Source organism: Leucoraja erinacea, chromosome 5 (assembly GCF_028641065.1).
Source record: "Leucoraja erinacea ecotype New England chromosome 5, Leri_hhj_1, whole genome shotgun sequence".
Classification (NCBI taxonomy): domain Eukaryota; kingdom Metazoa; phylum Chordata; class Chondrichthyes; order Rajiformes; family Rajidae; genus Leucoraja; species Leucoraja erinaceus.
This window is the reverse complement of record NC_073381.1, coordinates 69,640,182-69,667,760: the sequence shown is the minus strand read 5'-3', so window position 1 is coordinate 69,667,760 and position 27,579 is coordinate 69,640,182. Positions and strand designations below refer to the sequence as shown.

General features: G+C 41.5%; 1 protein-coding gene across 1 annotated transcript in view; it reads right to left on the bottom strand.

The window, feature by feature from the left end:
• Positions 1 to 27,579, bottom strand: part of LOC129697375 (PC3-like endoprotease variant B) — a 1,319,937-nt gene that overhangs the window by 545,290 nt on the left and 747,068 nt on the right. Inside the window, exons 12-14 of the mRNA XM_055635860.1 lie at positions 20,764 to 20,852; positions 15,254 to 15,426; positions 13,101 to 13,322 (exon numbers count right to left, since the gene is read on the bottom strand). Of these exons, the coding sequence (XP_055491835.1) occupies positions 13,101 to 13,322; positions 15,254 to 15,426; positions 20,764 to 20,852 (484 nt within the window). The remainder of the gene's footprint in view (positions 1 to 13,100; positions 13,323 to 15,253; positions 15,427 to 20,763; positions 20,853 to 27,579) is intronic.

The following is a 27,579-nucleotide window of genomic DNA, read 5'->3' as shown; positions in this document are numbered from 1 at the left end:
ACTCTCTGGCATCTCCCATTCAGCCACTGTTAAATCCATCTTGCTACTCCACCATTAATACACAACCATTGAACCTTCTTAACCAACCTTCCGTGAGGAACCTTGTCAAAGGCCTTACTGAAGTCCATATATACAACATCCACTGCTTTACCTTCATCAATTTCCCGAGTAACCTCTTAAAAAAAATTCAAGAAAATTAGTCAAACATGACCTTCCAGGCACAAATCCGTTGACTGTTCCTAATCAGACCCTGTTTATCCAGATGCTTATATATATTATCTCTAGACCCATACTAGACCCATATACTAGACCCACCAGCCCACGTTTGGCCCATATTCCTCAAAACCATTCCTGTCCTTACAGCTGTCCAAATGACTTTTAAATATTGTTATTGTGTCTGCCTCAAATACCTCCTCTGGCAGTTCATTCCATATATCCACCACCCACTGTGTGAATATCTTTCCATTCAGATTCCTATTAAATCTTTCCCCTCTCATCTTAAATCTATGTCCTCTGGTTCTTGATTCACCTACTCTAGGTAAAAGACTGTGCATCTGCTCTATCTATTCCCCTCATTGTAATATACACTTCACTGTATAAGATCGCATAGGATCACCCCTCAGCCTCCTGTGCCTCAGCAAATAAAGTCCTAGCCTGCCCAATCTCTTGCTTTAGTGCAGGCCCTCATCGCCTGGCAACATCCTTGTAAATCCTCTCTGCACTCTTTCCAGCCAAACAACATCTTTTTTATAGCAGGGCGGCCAAAACTGAACTCATTAAGATCTACATTAAGGACAAGGCTGTCCTTATGTTGCTGTGTCTAAGCACAACAAACTCCATTGTAACCCCTGCCCATGTGAAATTTGACTCATCAAATGGCCTTCGTTTTTGCTCTATCTTTTGAGATCTTACTCGTCTTGATCCTCAGCAAGGACAATCTTTTCCACTGTCTCTTCTGGGGAAACAGCAGCGTCCTTTCCACCTTTGGCCGCTCCAGCTTCCTTGTTCCTTGTGAACCCTGTGATCTAATTCTCCATTTCCTCTGTCTTTCTTTCCTCCAGCAAATCTTTGATGTGATTAGTGAGAGAGAGAAAACGAAAAAAGAGAAATTGTCTCCAGGGATGAAAGGAAGCAAGCAGCTGTGAGCCGAAGCAAAGGGAAATGTTTTATCATCATATGCCCTCTTGGCTGTGAGTGACCTGCAATGAGGCAAGGAGCGGGAATAGACCCAGACAGCAATGCGTTGGACATTCCTGGAGCCTCTTGGTGGTCTGCAGTCTGAGACGTTCAGTGCCCTTTTTTTTGTTGCTAAGATCAATAATAATGATATTATCTGAAGTGTATCTTGCAGGTGTTGGCTGGCAGCTTATATGGTAGGGAGGACCAATGAGAGAAATCTCTTTCTGAGAGGACAGTTGTAAAGCAATTTTAGAATAAAAACTAAGTAAACTCTCAAAGTGTTTGAGAGCCGTTAAACCATGATACATCCAGTCCCCAGAGTAAGGAGTAAAAGCAGAATTCTATGCCATCAAAGTGGAAAGGATCATTTTTTTTTCTCTTCCTTTGTCTGTCATCATCAATTCATTGCAATTTTTATCCACAAATGATTATTGTCTGATAATGAGAGAGGCAGTACAATATTTCTTGGGAATGATATTCTCCCATTTAACTCCAGCCCCTTTCCCTCTTCATTCTTATTGCATTTGGAAAAAATGTGTTCTCTCTCCTCTGATGGCTTTGAGGTGAGAATCTAAGATGGCTGTTAAGAACTCACTGGATATTTGGCTTGAAACATGGGTAGCATTGTACCCATGCACTTCAAGTTCATCCCACTGGATGACTGGATAGCACGCAACAAAAGCTTTTCACTGTACCTCGGTTCACGTGACAAAAAACTAAACCATAAACTGTAGACTCAAAGATTAGATATTAACAAAGGGAATGTTGATGGGCAATCAGAACACATCATTGAAGAGCTGAAAGTTGTCCGAATGACATTATAATTTTCCCAAAGGCATTTCAGAAATGAAGGGCCCACACATTTGAGTGGTCAAATGAGATGGAATGTATTATTACAGCCTGACTGCTCAAAAAAGTAACACGTGCTGAAGCACAAATTAGAATGTGACTGAATAGGGGGTTCATATAAGTTTCTTCAAAATAAAAATGACATGTCTTCAAGTGAAATTAATCCTCAGCCTGCAGCATGGTTAACATTAACCATATAAAACTCATTTGGTGTGGGAGAAGCACCAATTCCTGTAGCAAACGTTCTTTTGGGAAAACTTTTACCATGATTCTCAATGGGAACAAATGCTGCAAGTTGGATAGTGGAGTCTAAGGATCTCGATCCAAAATGTCACCCATTCCTTCTCTCCAGAGATGCTGCCTGACTCGCTTAGTTACTCCAGCATTTTGTGTCTACCTTTGATTTAAACCAGCATCTGCAATTCTTTCCTATACATTTAGTGTTGAGGCTGGAAACATTTGGCAATGGGAACTTCACTTGAATGCTTGACAGGTCATTAGAGGGAGGGGCAATTGGACACTGTTGGTGGATAGAGCAGGTATGGCCTCCCCCAAAGTAAGCACAGACTCTAAACTGCAAAGTTAGTAGTGGTCAATGTATTACGGGAGGCATGCATAACCGAAAATCAAAGAATTGTGGATAAAAACTATACTAAACAGAATAATTACAGAAAATGCCAGAAACATTCAGCATCGGTGGAAAGAGGAAGAGTTAACATTTCAGATGATAGAGCTCAACTGGAAGGGAGAGAAAATAAGTTTGTTTCTCTTCCGTAGATGACTCCGCAACAGTGACTCAGATAAGTGCAGTCAGTTTCACTTAGTTTGTGTAGGTCTTCATCATTGTGATGAAGCCTGTCTTCCTGGTCTAAATCATTGTTACCGTTGCAAATTATTGAAATAAAACTATAAACGAAAAGGTTTCAGTCAGCTAATATATAAACAGTCTGTAAGAGCTTCAACAGGTATATAAAAAAGAGAGCATATATGGTAACTTTTGGTTCTTTAGTAGATGGGACTGGGGGGATTAATAACGGAAAATAGAGAAATGCTAATTATATTAAATAATTATTGTGCAGTTGTGTTCAAGATAAAAGACACAAAGAACCTCCCAATAATAACAATTATAATGATAGTGCTCTTGAGAGGGAACACCATCTCAATCAGTGAAAAAAAAGTACTTGAAAGCTAATGGGGATATATGCCTACAAGATCCCTGAATCTGAGCATCTTCATCCTGGGGTCGTAAAAGAAGTGTTTACATAGAAAATGGATGAATTGGTTATAATCTATGAAAACTCCAAATGTTACTACTATTGAAATTGGGAGGGGGGTGGGGGGAAGGGATACAGAAACCCGACTTTTGGCTGCTGGAAGCAACATTTGTAGACGTGAGATTGCTCCCAAAATACAGACATTCAATAATATTGGCTATTTTAGTGTCTGACAAAATGGAGGATTTCTGCCTTTGCAAAACCTGCTTGGCATCTTTTTGTAAAGGCTGCAAAGACCATGAGGTTCATGGCTCCAGAATGTCTGGGTCCTGGGAGCTAAGTACAGGGTGACATCCAGATGTCCCCTCAATTGTTAATATGTATGAGGGTTTTGCAAAAAGATGGTAAGATGGTTTTGGTAAAATGTTTCTTTACTTAGAGGAACTGTCTTCTATTAGGAACTTTATGTAGAAACAATGTAATAGGGTATTTTGTGATTGGGTGAGGGAACTGTCAATTATTGTATCTTTATTTATGATTGGTTTGTAGGGGTTGCCCTCCCCATGTATTACGCGCCACGGGTCCGATACGATATATAAGAGGGGACAGGACATGAATCAGTGTCGATCTTCTGGGGGAGACTTGGCACCTTGCTGACCTGCTGGAGGTGTCTATTCGCGCGAAGCTGAATGGCTTGAACAAGAAGAGACAAGGATCGGACCCGTGGTGTTGGTTAGGTATTGTATAGGGTAGTGTTATTGTGATTGGAAATAAAGTTAGATGAATCCAGTGCTTGACTCAGTGTTTTACTGAACCAGATTAACGGGGTGAGAATAGGAGCAGAATTACACATTCACGTGTCACCATCAACAAATTATGAAAAAAACACAAAACATTGCAAAGACATTTTTTAATGTATCAGCCCTTGTGAAAATGCAAGCATAAAGGGGAATTTTCAGAAAAGTACAATTACTTAAGAAAGAATTGTTAAAATAATGGAATTACAGAAATATGGAACTTCAGATGCTGGTTTACATAAAAGGACACAAAGTGCTGGGGTAGCTCAATGAGTCAGCCAGGCAGCATCTCTGGGCAACATTGGTAGGTGGCGTTTCCGGGTTGCGACTCAAAACATCACCTATCCATATTCTCCAGAGATGCCACTTGACCCTCTGAGTTACCCCAGCACTTTGTGTACTTTTGTATTGAATAAGTTGCTGGTTCCAAGAAGAAGAACAGATTGAAGAGATACAGTGACTACAGTTATAAGGTTTTGGTAAGAAGAAAGAGCAAAAGTGAAAGATGGCTAATTCTAAGACATTGTGTTTTTTATTAAGAATGCACTAAAACGTGAAATGGAAAGCAAGGGCTCACGCTTGAGATTTCTAGTTCTGAATGAAATGTATAATCCACACAGCAAGTTTCTTTCTTGGTGAGGATTCAAAGAGGAGGAGCATGTGGAGTGACATTTCTAGACATATTAATTATTTCAGAGATATTTATTTAAAAATATGTGAATCAACATATCACCAAGAAAATTACATTGCGAGTGACATTATGAGAGAATTGAGTGATTATTTCCTTTTTCAAACGATGAATGCTGGTTTAATGACCAAAGTTAATTTAAGGTAGATGAGACAGTTGAGCTGATTAAATCCTGGGATCAAGAATTTCTCTGATGAAACTATCAGCACAAATTATATAAACAGAGTAGCTCAAAATGAAGGCTGGACAGAAAATACAATAAATGTTTGTTGTTGATGTCTGTTAGAACAGTCAGGCTTTTGAATACTTGTGTAGGAAGGAACAGCCGATGCTGGTTTACACCAAAGATAGACACAAAATGCTGGAGTAACTCAACAGGGACAGGCAGCATCTCTGGAGAAAGGAATGGGTGACGTTTCGGGTCAAGAGTCTGAAGAAGGGTCACGACCCGAAACGTCGCCCATTCCTTCTAAATAACTGAATGTTCATGCCAATGGTTACCAGAAAATGCACAAAATAATTAAGGGTAAGGGACAGAAAACAGAAGTAGACCCCCAATGCAACGGAGTATAGTTAGGGATGCAAGACTGGAGGTGTTGGCTTGGGGAAGAACACTAAGGCTGAATTGGTTTTCGGTTCAAATGTGAAGTCGAAAATTGCATCGGGTGTGACATTAATGCACGACTATTTACTTAATGCACAACTCTGCCTCCATCCACATCCTGCCTTACTGACAGAAAACATGACCAAACCTTGCATACTGAAAAGTATCCAAGGGTCGGAAACATTAATCCAAGGATTGGCAACATTAGTGCTTATTGTAGACATTCTGGGTCTCAGAAACATGCAGGAGAGCAAATAGCACTGCTGTCCTAGTGTACAATAAGTTTTCTAACTGGTCAGAGATCTTAATCGTCAAACACCCTTTTCCTCAATCTTGCAAACGATGCAATGGCCGCATTGAATGCAATTTTCACCATTGATATATATATATCTTTAGCCAGAGGAAGCTTCCAAGATTTGAATAGTAGTTTAATCCAATCCATCACAGGCTCGTCACTTCCGTCCATCCAGTCCACCTTCACAGTGCATTTCACGGGAAGGCTGGAAGCATTATCAACCATGCCTGCCACCCCGGCCATTCACTTTTCTCTCGTCTACATTTGGGAGAAGATACAGGAGGTTGAATTCCCGCTTTTTCCCCACTGCTCCCAGACCCCTGAAACAATCACGTCTCTACACCCTTTCCCCAGAGGTGCTGCCACATACATTTACTCTTAACTCTACCTCAATCAGATGTTCTATTATTGTATTTTAACTTTCTTTTTCACCACTCCAGACAATCTTGCACCATTCTGCTATCTCACACTTGTTGGTGTATTTATTGGTGTATATATCATTACTCTATGCATGCTGTTAATCTTTGCGTTTCGATGTGAACAGGGAGCTTCATTGCACCTTTGTAAATATGACAACAAACTAATCTGAATTTGAATGTTTTCCAGAGTTTCGACCTGAAACTTTATTGTCAGAGAGCAGTGCTATGCAGCGAGAGCTGGTTAGAAATTGACTCAAACGTACTCTCAACACACTTCTAGCAACTGGAATGCGTTACTACTAAATGAATGGATACTCCATTGATGGGAGTAGGGGGTGGGAGATAGTGAGGGAATGTCCTGAAGGAATTGATCAAGAGTCAAGAGTCAATTTAATTGTCATTTGGACCCCTGGAGGTCCAAACGAAATGCCGTTTCTGCAGCCATACATTACACACAAATAGACCCCAGACACGACATAATTACATTTAACATAAACATCCATCACATAGCTGTGATGGAAGGCCAAATAAACTTCTCTCTCCACTGCACTCTCCCCCCCCCCCCCGATGTCAGAGTCAAAGTCATAGCCCCCGGCTGGCGATGGCGATATAGATAGAGGGCGAACAGTAGTGCCAACAAGAAGGTCCTTCATACAAAAGCACAACAGAGACACTGTTGGCAAGGCATTGCCACAGAGGTCATTGTAAATTCTTGAATCATGTATCTGAATGGATGGCAGCATCGCCAGCAACTGTCCGTCCTTTCACCCTTTTTGTTATTTTTAGTGTGTCTAAAAGTATGTTTTTAACAGTTTCTTAGTCTTTTTTATGTGGGGGTGAGGGCGGGGGAATAGGGGGAAACCATTTCCCAGTCACTTACCTGGATGGAGATGCGTCTTTTCTCCGAATCGCATCTTCGCCTCCCCCCCTCGCGGCCTACCAACTGGACTGGAGCGGCCTCTCCTGCTGGGACCACCAGAGCTTCAGCAGCGGTGCAGCACTGAGTTCCATCGCGGAGTGGGACGATGCCGGGCATCGCCTGTGTTAAAGCTGTGGTTTGCAGAGCTTCTAGCCGCAGGTGGGGCTGACTTTAACATCGCGGAGTCCTGGGATCCCTCGCCGAGGGTCGCCAGTGTTGAATCTCTGCCCAGCTCGGCCTGTGGACTCTGAAGCCAGTCGGGAGTGGCTAATTCGGAACTCCAAGCTGCTGAGTGTGTTCTTCCGTTCCGACTCCAGAGCTCCGATCATCCCGGCGAGAGGGCCTGAGTATCGGACCGCCGTAGCAGCGACTGCGGAGGGCTCAAAGGCCCGACCACAGGTGAACAAAGAGGAAGATGACTGAACTTTATTGCCTTCCCTCACAGTGGGAAACTTTGATTCCGCTGTGTGGGGATGTTCATGTTAAACTCTGTAGTGTATTGTGTTCTTTTTATTCGTATGGGTGCATGGTAACTCAAATCTCACTGTACCAATTGGTACATGTGACAATAAATGTAACTTGAACTTGAACCCCTGCACATAGGGAAAACTTGGAGAGCAGGCAAAAATGCCAATGTCCATTCAACTTGCTCCAGTGGGCTGAAGGAAAAGTAGATGTAGTCTCCTTTCCTTTAGTATGGAGTGGAGACTGAAGTACGAAGGTTGAAGATGGCCAGGCAAGGAGAAGGATGATGGTTCACGGGACAGCAGGATGGAGGCAACAGCTGCAACAGGCCTTGATGACCATCTGCAATTGGGAATCTGAAATAGTGACAAAACCTGCCGACTATTGCATACGGATAGTAACAAAATGCTGGAGTAACTCAGCGGGACAGGCAGCATCTCTGGAGTGAATGTAGAATAAATATCAAGGAAATCAAGGACTATTGCATATAGACTTAGTTGGCTGTTTCTATGCATTATGTGCTTAACCAGGGATTGCACTAATGCATGGCAGTAATCTTACTGATCTGAATGCAAAAACAAATCTTACTGTATATTGATATCTTGAATCAATGGACCATTGCGTTCAACACCTCCTTTAAGCAGTAGAGAACAGAAAATTGTAAGAAGTGGCAGTTTATGAGCCTCAGGATCATGACTGAAATGAGGAAACCGAGACTTATTGTGACTCTGACCTTCTTAGGAAAAGTAGTTAAGATACCATGTGAGGTTGCATTTGAAATCATGAGAAGTCATTGATCACAAAAATGACAAAGAATGAAGTTTGAATGTAGGTAATTTAAATAACATGCTTTCAGGATAAATAGCTGAATAAATAAAATTGGTAATTTTTCAGACCAGTGAGGTTGAGAATTCCACTGCAAATGAATTCTGCTCTTGTGGTGTAATTACTTTTTCACTGGAAGAAAAGAAGAGGGTGATAGAAATCCCCATTGAAAAATGTGGCAATGAATTCACTGCTAGCCACTGAGGCAGGTAGTTGTATGCTCAAGGTAAACACAAATATCATTGTTTTTAACCCGTGTTTTAAAATCAAATCCATTGGAATAGTTTGGAAGTAACAGGATTAAATTACCTTTGATTTGAAGAATGGTCATACATCCGGGTTTGAACATGCTGGCCCATTGCAACATCCTTTTGCCTTTCCCCCATATAAGTTATTCAGCAAAGCTCTTTATCCCCTTCGCCAGTCTTCTCTTAAATACTTATTTTAGTTGTTGTTTTCTCCATTATTTTTGTGCTCCACATTTTCACTCTCCTTTAAGTGAATAACTTTTTTCTGAATCCCCTTTTGGATTTCCTAATGCTTTTAAAGCGCTTTCTCACAGGGCGACTTGACGCAAGATGTAACCAGAGTGAAGTGGTCGTGGTCTAGCACGATATCACACGATATAACGGGAGGTAGATAAAGAGTTCCCTCGGTACTCGGCATTTCTGTTATTTGTGCGAGTGACTTGTCCGTCTCCCGAGCTTTCCCGTTAAATCTTGAATGAACATTGTGAACTGTGAAGTGTCACGTGGCACAAATGATGTCACTTTTTTTTTCACACACTATAAATATCCTCCCTTGGTTGAATTGGCTCATTTGGAGACATGCCTGTACTAATGCTGTGACTTTACTGCAGGAAATGCCACATTACCTAGACAATGTTAGTTGCGCCCAAGTTTAAATTTCCAACGTGTGTTTCAGAAGTACCACAGATCCCCACCTTTATAAATTTCTATCTGGCAGTGTTTTCTGTCTCAGGAATTTCAGCCCTTTGTCTATATTTGATGACAGTAACTACAGACAAAGAGCTGAAATTCCTGAGACAGAAAACACTGCCAGAGAGAAATTTATAAAGGTGGGGATCTGTGGTACTTGTAAAGAGTCAGCGCAGAATCCTTGATAATCAAAAACTGTCTGAATCAGCAAGTTAGACACAAAATGCTGGAGTAACTCAGCGGGCCAAGCAACATCTCTGGAAAAAAGGAATAGATTCCATTTTTGGTCGGGACACTTCTTCGGGATGATTGTAGGGGAGAACTGGAAGCAAGAAAACACCGGGACAAATCAGGGCCAACAACAGATGACCTCAGCAGGGTATTTTGAAGAGGGGTCCCGACCCGAAATGTCACTTAACCCTTTCCTCCAGAGATGCTGCCTGACCCACTGAGTCACTCCAGCACTTTATGTCTATATTTGGTTCCCTGATAGGGATAGTGTGACCCCAAGAGGGGACCATCATTGCAAACCTTGGACTGGTTAACCAACATTTACTGCATGGGGGAGGGGGGGGGGGGGGGGGGGGGGGTGGGGGGGGGGGGGGGGGGGGGGGGGGGGGGGGGGCCAGGAGGGGGGGGGCGGGGGAGAGAGAGAGTGTAAGTTACCTAAAATCAAATAATTCAATGTTCATAGTGAACACAGACACAAAATGTTGGAGTAACTCAATGGGTCAGGCAACACCTCTGGAGAAAATGAACAGGTGGCGTTTGTGTCTATCTTCGGTAAAAACCAGCATCCGCAGTTAATTCCTGCACAATGGATCTCAGTGTCAAGTCTCTGACTCCGGTTGGCAGGCCATTCGGCCCACAGCCCGCCCAGCGATGACTAACCCATGTCACAGGGGAATGGTGTGAAGGCGGAGTTAGACAGAGCTTGATTAATGTTACGGTTGGGGAATGGGCCATAATATGGCCAGGGAAACGCTGTTATTCATGACGCCCCCTCCGCCCTTTCCCAGCTGCTCTCAATCGCACCCCTGGCCACACAAAAATTTATACTTTGAGAAGGAATACACGGAACATTTAAACTCAGAACGCTTCTAACAGAGTGAGCCATGTGAGCACTTTGATCATTCTCCCTGTATTTGCATTTGACAAAATAGTCGGAAAAAAATGTTTAAAAGTGTTCATACCTTTTGCTATGCCTAATTGGCCCTTACCTCTGCGAAAATAGTCTGATATTCGTAGGTGAAATGTCACCAACAATAATTGATTCTATTATTAATTGACTAATAATTGACTATTAGCGGAAAGATGCAATTCTGATCTAATATGATCAATGCCTCTGTCTTTGGAAGCAACACCAGCAATTTATTAAATCTGACTACATGCGGCACAGTGGTAGAGTTGCTGCCTCACAGCCCCAGAGACCGGGGTTCGATCCTGACCATGGGGGAGAGAGAGAGAGTGTAAGTTACCTAAGTTACCTAAGTCAGATCTGGGAAGAAAAATATAAAAAACTGAAGTAAGTCAGCGTGTCAGGCAGCATCTCTGGAGAAAAAGAATAGGTGGCGATTCGAATCGGAACCCTTCTTCAGACATCCTAATCGGAATTGAGTCTGAAGATGTGTCTCGTCCCAAAACATCACCTATTTTTCTCCAGAGATGCTGCTTGACTCGCTGAGTTACTCCAGTTTTTTGTGTCTGTCTTCGGTTTAAACCAGCATGTGCAGTTCACTCCTTACACGGGTCTCTGGAGAACATTGATTGGTAGCGTTCCGGACCCTGCTTCGGAAAGGCATCGATCGCTAGTCGGCGAGGACTCCGAGCTGTATCTCTCAAAGAAGTACATGTAAAAAATTTCTCACGGACCATAAAAATGCGGGACCTTTCAGTAAAGTCCCTTTTAAAGATTATAGTTATTTTCTTAACATAACTCATGAATAAGTTGATGTCCATATGCGGATGCAAATCTTTATTTTTTAAATTCAATCCCACAGATGACAAATTTTACTCACCTTCTGTCCCCTCTGTCCAGCTTCCGGGTTTACCGTTCGCAGGTGTTCCCACGGTAACCGCAAGAGTTATTACGGATATCGCACTGGCCACTACATTCATATAATGTTGCAATGCTCAACCACAAGTGTACAAGTCACTCTTGGAGAAATTCAAGCTTGCTTGAATTTTCTCCCGAGTCACCAAGTTACACGATTACCTGCCGTTAGCGCCACGGTGGTCCACGGTGGTCCACGAATGCCGTACTGTTATCGCACGAGGTTCCCACGATGTTAAACTCTGGTTAACTCTTGCGTCAAGTCGCCCCGTGAGAAAGGCCTATTAGGGTGGAATAGTGGCCAGTAGTAGAGTTGCTGCCTTACAGCACCAGAGACCCACCCGGGTACAATCCTGTAGGTGCACTCTGGACGGAAATTGTACATTCCCCTGTGACTGTGTGGGTAGTGCACTCTGTGCCCCTGTTTCCTAATGCATTCCCCTGACCCACCCTGCATGGTAGTTTCTCTGGATGCAATAACCTGTTTCCAAATTGCCATTTACTGTGTGGGTTTTCTCCATGTGCCCCTGTTTCCTCAATGCAATCCAAAGATTTACCGGTTTGTAGGTTAATTGGCTTCTGGAAATTGTCCCCAGTGTGAAAGATAGTGCAAGCTTATGGGGTGACTCAGTGGGCTGAAGGGGCTGTTTCCACGCTGTATCTCTAAAGTAATCAGACATCAATTACCCACTTTTTGGGCACTTGCTCAGAAGTGGATAAAATTTATTTGCATCCATTCTATCAAAATGCTTTTTAAATGTCAGTTATTTTACGGCTTTCTTTTCTCATAAGAGAAGATCCACGTTCCCTCATATTTCAGTTGTTATCCTTGTAAATTATCTCGACACCCACTGCAATGCCTCCATATCCATGTCGTAATATGATTAACAAATCTGAATGCAGTACTCCAAGTATAGCAAATACTAAACACTGGTAAATAGGGAAGCTACCATATATTTGCATGGAAGTTTGGTCAGAACATTCAGACTAAAAACAAGCAGCTTAGTGGAGGCCCAAAATAAAACACTTCTCTCTCTCAATGTCAAGTCTTGAGAATCATTGATTACCTGCTCTAGAAAATGATATTGGGCCTCTTAATTACCTTAGTTTGACATTCACACAGAGAGTTGTTAGTCTGTGGAATTCTCTGCCTCAGATGGCGGTGGAGGCCGGTTCTCTGGATACTTGCAAGAGGGAGCTATATAGGGCTGTTAAAGATAGCGGAGTCAGGGGATACGGGGAGAAGGCAGGAATGGGGTACTGATTGGGGATGATCAGCCATGAACACATTGAATGGCGGTGCTGGTTCGAAGGGCCAAAAGGCCTACTCCTGCACCTAATGTCTATTATGCCAACATTTGTTTACTAAGGTCAAGGAGGCCACAAAGCTTGGAATTCTCAAGGATGTACTGACGATGTGGGTGAGCAAGGGAAAACAAAGTTTAAATAAAATTAAATGGCTAGAATTTTAAAATAAATCTTTATGGTTGAATTGGCCAGTTTAAATCTTCTAAACATACCGTTTAGTGCTCTTTCCAATTTTTCCATTGTTTTTTTCAACCATCTACAAAGTTCACTCTTCACTAAAACACCAAATTATTTGTTAAAGTACCAAACCAAAATTTCATTCCAATGTTTTCCTCTCATTAACACCATCTGCAATGATCAGGCAATGACTAGGAGGTGCAGTATTTATAACAGAGCACAGACAGAAACTTTATTCAGGTTTTATACCATCAGTGTTGCACCAAGATGTGGCCCATTTGTCAGTGAAACTGTACTTAGCAACATTCTTCATCAGATATGATTACTGCGGATATCATAATCAAAGTGACTGAATTAAATTTCAACATACCAGAGGAAGATCATTCATAAAACTATTGACAGCACCAGTCAACGTTACAGCCATGAGAGCAGGGCAAGCTTCTCCATAATCTGCGGCGAAGCCTTCGTGAGTAATCGAGCCAATGGGAATCGTGTAGATGCTGTTGACGAACCCATCAGCTCCACAGTGATCATTGTTCGAACCACCATTGCCAGCTGCCCAGACATAAATGTTGCCCTTGCCTTTGCGCCCCTATAATAGAAACATAGAAACATAGAAAATAGGTGCCAGAGAAGCCCATTCATCCCTTCGACAGTATTTGATCATCCAAAATCAGTACCCTGTTCCTGCTTTCTCCCCATATCCCTTGATTTTGTTAGCCCTAAGAGCTAAGAATCAGTGAAAATATGCAAAATAATAACCGTGATTCAATTTTTGCTCTATGTTTTTGTTCACATTAAATTAAATATTTCACCATTGCCTCACCAATTCCCTCTATTCGGATTCAGAATCAGATGAGTTTATTGACATACACCAAGTTGCCATGAAATTCCTTTTCCATGTGAACAAGGGTCTTCATGGCAACTTGGTGTATGTCAATAAACTCATCTGATTCTGAATCTGAATATTTTCCAGAGCCCTGAACCTTTATTATCAGTGAACAGTATCATGCAGCAGGAGCCAGTTGGAAATTGACTCAAAGGGATGTGCTATGATTCCCTCAATACTCTTTCAAATACTGTAACACGTTACTACTAAATGAATGGATTCTCAAGATGAACACTTTCGCTCAGTATGCTTGGGCCTACACGATCTCCCAGTTGCTAAACACTTTAACTCCTCATCCCATTCCCAGACTGACCTTTCCGTACTGGGCCTCTCCCACTGTCAGAGTGAGACCAAATGCAAATTGGAGAAACAGCACCACATATTTTGCATGGGCATTTTACAACCCAGTAGCATCAATATTGATTTCTGTAACCTATACTTTCCCTCAGTCTCCATCCCTTCCCCACGCTAGTTCTCACACTAGTTTCACTGTCCTCCTGATTCATTTTACTGTTCATATGCCTCGTTGTCACCTTCACCTCAGCCAACAATAAACCGTTCTACATTTCCCTGATCATCGTCTGCTTTGGTCAGACCTTTTCACACTTTACATTCTCTTTGCACCCTTCCATATCTCTAGTTTCCCTCTTGCATTATTTCAAAAAAGAGTAATTTGTAAATTTGAAACGTTTACTTATTAATCTTTTTGAAATCATATCAAAATTGTTATACTCCCATTTTATGGGACAGAAATTAAATTTTTAATGGCAATTTATGCTATAATCACTGTTAGAACCTTTTTTAACTGAGGATGGCAATTCTGTCAGCTGAATATTTCAACATATATACTGCCTAGAAAATCCAGACCATAATTTTAGGCTAAAATTTACACAAATTTTGGGAAATACTTAGTAAGTCTTGATCGGGATGAAACCAGTTATTAATGTTTGATGTGTAGGAAAGAACTGCAGATGCTGCTTTAAATTGAAGGTAGACACAAAAAACTGGAGTAACTCAGGGACAGGCAGCATCTCTGGAGAGAAGGAATGGGTAGCGTTTCACGTCGAGACCCTTCTTCAGACTGATGTCAGGGGAGTGGGCAGGACAGTGATAGAATGGAGTCTGAGACAGTAAGATTGGTGGGAGAACTGGGAAGAGCAAGAAGATGGAGAGAGTGGTAAAGCAAGGGCTCTTTGTAGAGAAGTCAATGTTCATACCACTGGGGTGTAAGCTACCCAAGTGAAATATGAGGTGTTGTTCCTCCAATTTGCGCTGGGCCTCACCCTGACAATGGAGGAGGCCCAGGACAGAAAGGTTAGATTGGGAATGGGAGGGGGAGTTAAAGTTCTGAGCAACCGGGAGATCAGGTAGGTTAAGGCGGACTGAATGGAGGTGTTCAGCGATAATGTTTGATCATCTTTAATCAAAACTGGAACACAATGCTGCCTGGCCTGCTGAGCATGTCCATCATTTATTGTTCTGTATTTCAGATACCCAACATTGACTATATCTGACATTTTATTTTCAGACTGGTGGTTTTTGAAATTAATGCAAATGTTTTCAGAAGGCGGAAAACACACAGAATTATGAGTGACTAAATTAGATTTTCTGTCAGTACAAAATAATCAAATTACCTTTCTCGCTCCAAACTGCAGTGCCTTTTGGCCTAGTCTTTTTGGTCCACCAAATGTCTTGCCATTATCCGATGGACCCCAACAGCAGCTGTAGATGTCAATGTAATTGTTGTTGTGGGTGAAAGCAGTGGCTTCCGTAGCATCAGTAATAGCACCATTGAGCAAGAAGATACCTGCCACGTAAAAGCATACTCTTTAACTTCACACCTTATAATTATCAACGTAATAGATTTAAAGCCACAAAAACCTGTGGACCCTATTTGAAATTAAACCTGTTGGCCAACCTCCTGGAAAAGTGAATCTGTTTGTTCCCAGTGAACTGTGAGATGTAAGGAAAATCCCAGAATATATTTTAAAAATCTATACTTTATTCATAAAATGTACAATAAAGCATTCAGAACCTGGTAGTGTCTTCGTTCACAATACCGTCCAATTTTGTATGTTCATTTATAGTTATATGGATGGGAAGGGAATGGAGGGTTATGGTCTGAGCGCAGGTATATGGGAATAGGGGAGATTATATGTTCGGCACGGACTAGAAGGGTCGAGATGGCCTGTTTCCGTGCTGTAATTGTTATATGGTTATATGGTTATATTTACCAATGTTTCATCCCCAAAGATAGACACAAAATACTGGAGTAACTTAGGCAGCATCTCTGGGGAAAAGGAATAGGTGAAGTTTCGGGTCGAGACCTTTCATCAAAGAATAAGTTTTACATCCCCAAATATTGCATCAATTAATCATTTAAGAAGTTGTTACACGATGCTCAGCCCTTCTGTTTCCAGTGGTGACAGAGCCATAAACACTGATCTTTACCAACAGTGACCTTGCTGTGGTTGCACCAAGCTCCAGTATATAGTATATTTTAACATTAAAATCCTGCACCTTGTTTCATGCATCAGCAGCATTTGCTTGTCGACATCTCCTTGCTCTGGAGGTTTCAGTCAGGATTAAAATGAATCATTTACCAAGTTTATCATTTTCTAGCAAACAGTGAACATTTATTTCTCATTTAAGTTCTCATGCTGAGGCACTCTGCCAAATGTGAAATATGAGGTGCTGTTGCTCCAATTTGTGCTGGGCCTCACTCTGACAATGGAGGAGGCCCAGGACAGAAAGGTCAGATACAATAGCCAACACCTGGAACAGCGAATAAAGTAGTCAAATTCTGTACATTGGTGAGACCAAGCGCAAGCTCAGTCTGCTTTAACCAACCTGATCATCCGGTTGCTCAGCACTTTAACTCCCCCTTCCATTCCAAACCTGACCTTTCTGCCCTGGGTCAGTTTCGGTCAGGATTAAAATGAATCATTTACCAAGTTTATAATTTTCTAACAAACAGTGAACATTTATTTCTCATTTAAGTTCTCATGCTGAGGCACTCTGCCAAATGGCTTTGACAGTCTGCTTGCAGAATCATCCTTTTCAGGAGTTGACACAATTCCCTCTGACTCTTTTGTAGAAAGGAACTGCAGATGCTGGTTTAGACCGAAGATCGACACAAAATGCTGGTGTAACTCAGTGGGTCAGGCAGCATCCCTGGAGAAAAGGAATAGATAGGTCTCGACCTGAACCGTTGCCTATTCCTTTACTCCAGAGATGCTGCCTGACCTTGGAATTACTCAAGCATTTTGTGTCCCTCTGACTCTCAGTTTCTGATCATCTTTGAGGATGTTTACGCTTTGATATTCTCGTTGATTACTCCTGTTAAGTCACCCTTCTATTTTGTAATGATGATTGCTCATAGCCCCTTAACTAGCATGATCAAATCTACAATAATGTAAAGCTGAATTAACAGCTCCAAGGTATTGGCTAACAAAGCAGCACTGGGTTTTAAATTTCTGAGTTACTCAGATGGATTGTGCCATTACTGTATGATAAGTGTACTTAGTGACCAAGCAATTAACATGTGGACAACTCCGAGTGGTTCAGCTCGTCATTTATATGAAAATGAATGCATAATTTATGCTAATATGTTGACCGCTCATACAGATCATGTGCCGGGAAGAAGGAATGGTTGTGAGTGATTGGGAAAATGGCCAATTCCATCTGTTGTGATTAGTTACTTTTTGCCCTTGAGCATTTAGTACATTGGTATTTATACCAACATGTGTCCTGTACTGTGGCACACACTCATAATACACGATTCACTGTTTTAAATGTAATGTACAGTATATGAAGCCTGATACACAGATCACAGTTCAGACCAAACACATTACATTTCCAATATTTGCCATTGGGTATAGCAAATTTATAATTTTACTCTGAGAATGCAAGTTTAAGTCTAGAAATAAATAAACTATTTTAACAATAAGTACAAAAATAAATCCCATGCAGACACAAAATGCTGGAGTAACTCAGCGGGACAGGCAGCATCTCTGGAGAGAATGAATGGGCGACGTTTCAGATCGAGACCTTTCTTCAGACTGATGTCACGGGAGTGGGCGGGACAGATAGAATGTAATCAGAGACAGTAAGACTGGTGGGAGAACTGGGAAGGGGGAGGGGATGGAGAGAGAGGGAAAGAAAGGGATATTTGAAGTTAGAGAAGTCTAGGGTGTAAGCTACCCAAGTGAAATATGAGGTGCTGTTGCTCCAATTTGCGCTGGGCCTCACTCTGACAATGGAGGAGGCCCAGGACAGAGAGGTCAGATACAATAGTCAACACCTGGAACAGCGGATAAAGTAGTCAAATTCTGTACATTAGCAAGACCAAGCGCAAGCTCAGTCTGCTTTAACCTACCTGATCTTCTGGTTGCTCAGCACTTTAACTCTCCCTCCCATTCCCAACCTGACCTTTCTGTCCTGGGCCTCCTCCATGGTCAGAGTGAGGCCCAGCACAAATTGGTGGAATGACACCTCATATTTCACTTGGGTAGCTTAAACCCCAGCGGTATGAACATTGACTTCTCTAACTTCAAATAGCCCTTGCTTTCCCTCTCTCTCCATCGCCTCCTCCTTCCCAGTTCTCCCACCAGTCTTACGGTCTCCGATTACATTCTATCCCGGTCCAGCCCACTCCCCTGACATCAGTCTAAAGAAGGGTCTTGACCCGAAACATCACCCATTCCTTCTCTCCAGAGATGCTGCCTGTCCCCGTTGAGTTACTCCGGCATTTTGTGTCTACCTTCGATTTAAACCAGCATCTGCAGTTCTTTCCTACACAAGAAATCCTATACGATGTGAATCAAGTAAAATGTGGTGCTGAGTTAGCTGCTTCGCTGACTTTCAAATCATAAATGATAAATATTATACACCTAGTAGACAATGAAAGTACATAATTTCTTAGCACTATTGTATAAACTGTGTCATGAGCCCTGCAGTAAGGATGCCAAATGCTCAAAAATGTTTCATTGTGAGCCAATTACATTTTCAGCATCTCAATGAGTTCATTTATCCTTCCTCTCCCAAAAGCCTCCTTCACCTCTGCTACTAAAGGGATGCATGAAAGAAGCCCAGCCCGTCCTGTGTGTGATTTTTAATTCTCTTCCTTTAACAAAGCACTCATCTTTAGCTGGTATCCTTCCGTTGGTGAGGTGATTCACCTGTGCGGGGGATTAGAGACCAAAACCTCCATCCAGATACAATTCATTTTAACAACTCCTTCTTTTGCAGATGCATAAATGCCTCTTACGCTTTTCATTAAATGTCATAATGCAAAACTCAAAGATACCAGAGTTGCTATAGAAACACCCATTTAAAAATTGGTACCATAAAAATTGCTGCCTTAAAAAATACTTCTCTTTTCAAACTAATGTTATGAGTGCAGGTAGCACAGAGAACAGTTGCTGCTTCCTTTCCTGATTTGGAATACACTTATTGCACAATAGCCTTGGTTCAAGGAGAAAGTTTGATGCATGTTTAGCACATTCAATTGCCAGGCACTTCTGCAAAAATATGAACATCGGATGAAAAATTCAACTAGCCTTTCTTCAGGTTGAAAATAGTATTTGGTTATTTGCAACGAAGGCTTAGACGTAACAAGCTACTAAAATACAATCAACAGCAATATGAGAGTACAAGATGGTGTCTGTGGCCAATGCCCACATTTACATAGCACTTTAATAAAGTGAATATTGGGTTTGATGGAAGCACCATCAAAGAAACATATGACCAATATTAGCATTGGTCACTATCAGAAACCAGATAGCAAGGCGGGTGATGGGAAACTCAGCCAAAGAAACATCTGAAAGGAGGAGAGAAGCGAATGAGGGGGAGCAATTTAGGGCAGGAATTTCAGAGGTGAGGGTCAAGGTAGAAGGATTCTACAAATGAGACATTGCTAGAAATGGACGAGGTAGACAAACTCAAATGCTGCAGATGCTGATGATTTAAAATAAAAACAGAAAATGCTGAAAATACTTAGAAACTCAGAAGGTTCATGGAGTAAGAAAAATGGTGTTAACATATCTGGGCAAAGATCCTTAAAAATGGGAAGTCAAAATTGGTGACAGACTAGGTGACCAAGATTGGAACAGATTAATTAATATCCCAGCAGAATCATATCAGGTGGGAATGGAGGTCAATGGTCACTTGGTGTGTATGCCTAAATATGGTGCAGAATTTAGCCCCGGATCAGATACATGGTCTGAAGAAGGGTCGTGACCCGAAATGTCACCCGTCCCTTCTCTCCAGAGATGCTGCCTGTCCCACTGAGTTACTCCAGCTTTTTGTATCTATCTTGCATGGAAGATAAAACCAAGCAGCACACTTGCATTCTATCTATGAAATTCCATTCCAGTCCAAGACAAGAGAGTGGAATATGGGAATTAAAAAGCAACAACTTGTGAATTATGTGTTTAGTGCCGGAGGTTGAGGAAGAATCTTTACCCCTGTGGTTTTTCCTCATCAAGTATTGAATGTGGGAGAAATAACATGACAAATCAGTGACAATGAGTGGGCCAGCATGTTGGAGATGCGACAGTGCAGAAATGCAGATTCTGACACATTACTTTCAAATGGAATAGCAGAGGGAATGGAAATGAGTGAATGCTAATGATCAATATGTGGGGGAACTGACAGGAAGTTGTGCAGGAGTGGGAAGAGGAGGTACTGCAGTGATCTCTCACTATGACTTGATAATTAGGAACGGAAACATGCAAGATCATTTTCAATCAAATCGAAAGACAGGGGATGAGCCGGAATTGTCACTCTATTCCAGCTGGCAGTTAGACTGAAGTGAATGATGGATAGTTGACCACAACAAAATCGCAAACGAAGGACAATACAAGTAACTGTATGTAAATTTCATATTATGGTATCACGTCGGAATATTGCCTTTCAATCATCCCCAGATTTTCGTCATTGTGTAAATTATTTATTAATTTCCTGGAGGTAGAGCAGTGAGCATTCAGCCATAGATACCTGCAGCTGTTATATATAAAAATGATGCATCGCATATTTTGTACGCTATATTTCATTAACACGTTTTAAAATCAGATAGAGTGAGATAGCCCGAGTCGGTTCACTAATCCTTTAACCTTGCTGTTTGCTGGATTAAAAAACTTACCCCCAACCTTTGCATTGTAAGCGATGCCCACACCACAAAAGGAATTGTTTGCCTCCATTGCAATTTCACTGGCACACTGAGTACCATGCCTGTTGAACAGAATAGCATATTTATTGAAGAGGCAACTCAGGTTCATCGCATAGTTTTCAAATCTCAACATCTTTGATAAATTTATGCTAAGAGCATTTTTGTGAATAGCACTATATATAAAAAGTGAAGTAATGTCTACCTTTACCTTTTTCATTATTTTCATTATTTAATTGAATGACTATGACCATGACTCAGATAATTCCTATTTCCCCCATTCGGTGGAAAATATGCTCATTTAGTTAGGTAAGCACCATATGTTGCAAACATTATGGCCAATTGATGTCACAGAAGATCTTTTATCATTGTTAGGGAATGATAAATATGGATATTTTGTGGATGCACTTTCTTATGTAATCACTTCATATTCTTGCCTGGTCCATAAAGTGGTAACAGATGGGCTGTTGTGGGGAGCAAACAATATGAAGACAAGTTTTTATTGCAAGGTGTCTTACGGATTGGAGGAAATAAATGAGACTGAGGAATGTGCCTCATGCAAAATCAAGAAGGAAAAAAAATCAATTAAAATTTTGAAAAATTGGGTGGTGAGAAAAATGTTCAAATGAAGAAAAGTGGTGAGATTTAGGGAAGGGGCTCCAGTGAGTAAAATAATCTATCAGTAAGCACAGGGTACAGAGTGGGCATGTTGCGAAAGTGATCGGATATAGCATTGAAAGGATGTGACGTTTGGGGTCAGAGAGTGGGGCAAAGGTGATGTTGGTGATGGGTGAGAGTTGTAATTATAAGGTTGGAGGACAGTGAAGAAAAATGTGTCTAAGGTCAAAAATGGATCTGGAGAGAAAAAAAAAAAAAAATTCAATTTCAAGAATTGATTGCAACAGAAGTCTTCCTGAGAAGTACCTTCCACCTAACATCTACCTCATTGGAGACATTCAGACTATCATTAACCGGACTTTATCTTGCACTAAACATTATTCCCTTAAACCTGTATCTGTAGACAAAAAGCGTGAGATGAGGTTAGAACTGGTACAAATAATGAAGCCAGAGGAATGAATGTGGAAGGGGAAGTGGGATGGGGATAAATGGATAAATGGATGTAGGTCTGGGGTGGGGGGGGGGGGGCACGGGGAAGGGGGAGGGAGGAACCATGGGTTCTTTGCAGGTTTGTTACCTAAAATTGGAGAATTCAACGTTCATACCATTAGGTTGTAAGCTACTCGACTGAAATATGAGATACTGTTGCTTCAGTTTGTGTGTTGCCTCCCTATGGCAGTGGAAGAGGCTCAGGATAGAAAGGTCAGTGTGGAAATAGGAAGGGGAATTCTTTTTTGGTAAACCAGCTTTTTTGGTAAACCAGCAATTACATTTTCATGTGTTTCCACATGAGAAGGAACGGTTTGGTTGTACTCTGTTACTGTATTCTGTTTATATTCTGTTTATATATATTTTTTTAACTTCAAGACAAATGCAAATAAATACGTTGGTTATTTGATAAATGGCTGGCTATGGGGAGAAGGCATTCACTTTTATGAATAGTAACATACAAAACTGAACCCAGTAAACTTTTCAATGGACACAATGAAATTTATTAGGCAGTTGACATATGTTGTTTACATGTTTACATATGTTTACATATTATGTTGTGCTGCAGCAAGTAAGAATTTCATTGTTCTATCTGGGACATATGACAATAAAACACTCTTGACTCTCTAGGTGTTTTGAACTCCTCACATGAAGATCATTGCTATTGCAGAGAGATGGCACATCTGCCCCTTTTCACCTTTTAACCCTTAAAGTATGAGCATCAACATTTGTTATGCTAACCGGATGGAATTACTGTTTATTTAATTGAGAATGTGTTAAGAATAGTCTATTAACACACTCCGAGCTGTGCGCTGTGTGTTCATGGGTCATCGGCATTTGATTTATAGTGAAGACTTCTCAGTAAAAGGGCACTTGGTCATCAGAGCACAGGGAGCATTGCTGCTGAAAAAGAATTGTGGTTCACATTTAACTGCAATTCAATGATGTTCAATGAACAGCAACCTTGTCCTTAAGTACATGGATCAAAAAGTATCCTGAAGAAAAATCTAATTTTACCAGACTTCTTCACTGGTGACCAAGCCTACAATTGTAGCTAATTTGAAAAAAGAGGCATTGCAGCTTAATAAAGGTGGCCAAATGGAATATGTTTTTTCTTTGTTCTCATCTATTCAAACCAAAATACTTAATAGGAAACATTTAGCTCCCATCCCACTCCACTGATCTATTAAGCAACGGCTTTCAAATGCACATTGTTCAATCTTGGATCACTCCAGTTTCTCAGTTGCAAAGAGGTTTGAAACTCAAACTCCTCAAAATAATGTGTAAATTATGCTAATATAGCCAATGAAGCATTAAACTTCTAAAGACATTTGTCTGAGCAGCTACATTAATTGAAAAACAAATATATTAAAATAATCTCTTGTGGAACCCTCTGACAGCTCAATCTGGATTTCCAGACTCAATCTTCATGAAATATTTATTTTCCCTTCCATCCTATAATAAATGCGCAACAAGAGGCATTGTTATTTTCGGGAAATCACTCCTAAAACAATGACATACACTAGCATAATTCAGAAATGTATAATACAAATTGGCTGGCAGATTAACCTTTCTTCCCATGCAACTCCCATTTTATTGAGAAGGATAGAGAATCCTGTCTCACACACACAGGTACACATACACACAGGTGAGCTGAGCTGAAAGGCAGGTTTCTAGCTGGAAGAGCAGGTTATTCATCCCCACAAGCCTATTTTATCAATTAGGTCCCACCAACAACTGGAGAGCAGTCCTGAACCACTATCTATCTAACTGGAGACCCTCGGACTTTCTGTGATCGGACTTTACTGGCTTTATCTTGCACTTAACATTATTCATGTTATTCCCTTTATCATGTATCTGTGTACTGTGGATCGCTCGATTGTAATCATGTATTGTCTTTCCCTGACTAGTTAGCACACAACAAAAAGGGTTTTTGCCATACCTCGGTACACATGACAATAAATGAATCTCAAACTCAAAGCTCAATCGAATTTGAGTCTGTATGTCATGTCCCAATCCTTTCCTAAACTGATATCTATATGCAAGGTACAACAATTGGAAGGGAGAATATTGTCTTCTTAGCCTAGTGCGGGACTATTTCACCGCAGCTTAATGGGCCTGTCCCACTTTAGCGATGTTTTGGGCGACTACAGGCAACTCCCACAAAATTTGCAACATGTTGAAAATTTTTCGGCGACAGTGGTGACAATTTTTGCTGTTATAGTTTGTCGTAGGTTGTTGCCTGGTGTCGTAGGTGAATTCCATTAAAACGAGTCCCTGCCAGTCGCCTAAAGAGTCGCCTTAGTGGGACAGGTCCATAATGCAGCTAATGCAGCAAGACCTGTGATTGAACTTGGAACATTCTTGGCTGATATTGAGTGCCAAACATAGGGGCAGGCACAATCTCCTGGAAAATGATCAGGGGGATGAAAGAAAGACCCATTAATACTTTTGAAATTTGTAAATGTTTAAACTGAGTGTCTTCTTGATTACAGCCAAATAATTCTGAAAATGATTGTGCTTACACAGATGTCGAACATTGATGAAACTTTCTTGAGAGGTTTAGATAATGCATTCTCAGGCTTGGGTGAACCAACGCAGATAGATTTACTTGAGCACTTCATTCCTCAGTCTTCTTCACATCTGCACTAATTTTTCCCTTGTGGTTATAACCATATTTGATTGTAATTACCTCTTAAAACATATTTTCTCACAACATTTTTGTACACCACATCTGCAAAATCACTTTATCCCAAAACAGAAAGGCAGAGAGTGGTTTAAGTAATACGTGTCCTCTGCTCAAAGATCACACTCCAAAGCACATCAGCATTTATTTTTTTGTCCTATACACCCTGTGTCCAGTTATGAGCAACACATGCGTCGGTTGTAGGTATACTTTGGTAATTGAATGTTAGATTTTGTGCCCCATTCTCATCTTGTACTTAATTCATCCAAGCAGGTGCAATAAGCAAGCCTTAATGTATGTGACTATTGGGTTAGATGAACAGAACACATGAACAGATACAATTCTATTCACAGAGTGGTGTGGAAATCTACCCTTCTTTGCTTGAACAAAATACAGTAATTTCTTTGGGGATTGAAGCATCACAAGCAGGCACAGCATTCATCGTTCATCCTATTCATCAGTGAGAAAATGGTGTTGAGTCTTCAGTAGAAGCCGCAGCTTTTCTGGTGATGTTTAACACACACTGTTATTTGGTACAAAGTGCTAAGATTTAGACCCAGCAATGATGAAGGACCAGCTTCCAAGCCAGTTTGGTCCGTAAATTAGAGGAAAATCTGCAGATTAAGGTGCTCCCGTGCACCTCTTGCCCTGGCAGAGTGAAAGCAGTGTATTTTGTAGCCACTGTGCTGTGGTAACCTCCCCACTCCCCACCCAAGATATTGATGGTCAATATCTCAAGGATTATAATAACCTTGAATCTCAAAGGTCATGGAGGAAGTTCTGGGTCATTGTTTTAAGTTTTAATTAATTAGAAAATCAGCAACAAGCTGACGGTGCACACCACTGACCAGAAGATATTGTGTTCAGTTCTGGTCACCATGTTATAGGAAAGATGTTGTCAAGCTTGAAAGGGTGCAGAGAATATTCATGAGGATGTTGCCAGGACTTGAGGAACTGAGCTATAGGGAGAGGTTGAGCAAGCTAAGACTTTATTACTTGGAGTGCAGGAGGATGAGGGATGATCTTATTGAGGTGTACAAAATCATGAGAGGAATAGATTGGGTAAATGCCTTGAGTATGGGAATCAAGAACTAGAAGACATCGGTTCAAGGTGAGTGGGGAAAGATTTCATAGAAACCTCAGGGGTAACTATTTTATAGGAAGGTGGTGGGAGCATGGAATGAGCTACCGAAGGAGGTAGTCGAGGTAGATACAATTGCAAAGTTTAAGAAACATTTAGACGGGTACATGGATATGATAGGTTTGGAGGGATATAGGCCAAATGCAGGCAGGTGGGACTAGTGTCGGTGGGGCATGTTGGCTGGTGTGGGCACGTTGGGCCGAGGGGCCTGTTTCCACGCTGTATGACTCTATCTGTCAGAACAGGCCAGGAGAGATGGCATGTCATATTTATTTAGTTCAAGCTGTGATCAGGACTCGATTCTTGTCCAGGTTAATGTCATGTCTGGGTAAAACACATTGATACATATATCATGTGGAGCAATCCAAGGAAAGTCCTGTATGGGATCATTGTGGTGAATCTCTGGAACTCTCTGCCACAGAGGGTAGTTGAGGCCAGTTCATTGGCTATATTTAAGAGGGAGTTAGATGTGGCCCTTGTGGCCAAGGGGATCAGAGGGTATGGAGAAAAGGCAGGTACGGGATACTGAGTTGGATGATCAGCCATGATCATATTAAATGGCGGTGCAGGCTCGAAGGGCCGAATGGCCTACTCCTGCACCTAATTTCTATGTTTCTATGTTTCTATCATTAGAATCCCAGTCTGCGATGCCCAGTCTAATAATAAAGGCAACACAACTCTTCCTCCTACCGTAATACATCTTTCCTATATCCTGCAGTTTTCTTTCAAATTTTCAGAATCAACAATATTTTGTCCAGAATCAACAGTAAAAGCCCTATTTTTTTCATGGCCATGAGGTTTTTCTTCCTTGTATCTACTGAATCCCCTTTTAAAAGTCACTGAAATCTGAAATCTCTTTTTTCAGGTGGTATTACAATAATTTGTTGCATATTATCATCCTTCTTATCATCCCTCCTCTTGGTTGATTTACCAATGTCTTAAATATGTTTCTTCAAGTTAGAGGTCGATCCTCCTCCTCCGCTCCCCTCCAGGCACAGGTTCTCTTTCTTCTCCTTCCCAAAACCTCAAGCGAACATACAGACCTTCTAACCCCAATCTATTGTGGCATTCTTTATATTTTACAGGACATTCACTTCCTAAATGGCCATAGGTGGCACAGTGGCATAGCTGGTAGAGCTGCTGCCTCACAGCAACAGAGACTGGGGCACAATCCAGACCTCAGGCGATGGGTGTGTGGAGTTTGCACATTTTCACTGTAACCATACGGGTTTCCTCCATGTGCTCCAGTTTCCTCCCATATCCCAATGAAGTGCAAGTGTTTCTGTTGCTGTGAGGCAGCAGCTCTGCCAGCTACGCCATTGTTCCACCTATGGTCATTTAGGAAGTGAATGCCATGGACAATATGAAGAATGCCACAATAGATTGGGGTTAGACGGTCTGTATGTTCGCTCGAGGGTCCTCCCATATCCCTACGAAGTGCGAGTTTGTAATTGGACGCTGTAAAAACTCCAGATAGACAAAATAAACTGGTGTAACTCAACGGGACAAGCAGCATCTCTGGAGAGAAGGAATGGGTGACGTTTCGGGTTGGGACCCTTCTTCAGACCTCCCCTGATGTGGCGAGTGGATGAGAAAGTGGGATAAAATGGAACTAGTGTGAAGGGGGCGATCGATGATTGCCGTGGACTCGGTGGGCCGAAAGGCCTGTTTCCATGCTGTACCTCCAAACTAAACTGAACAAAAACACAGCATCTGTTGCAACTCCTTGAAGAAGTGCAGGCAGATTTCAAGAGATGCAGGCTGGCTCCAACAGGCGCTACAAAGCTGTGATTTTAGGCTCCCTGCTGATACATGTAGCCATTGAAGAGCACACTGAACACTGGCAGCAAGAATAAAT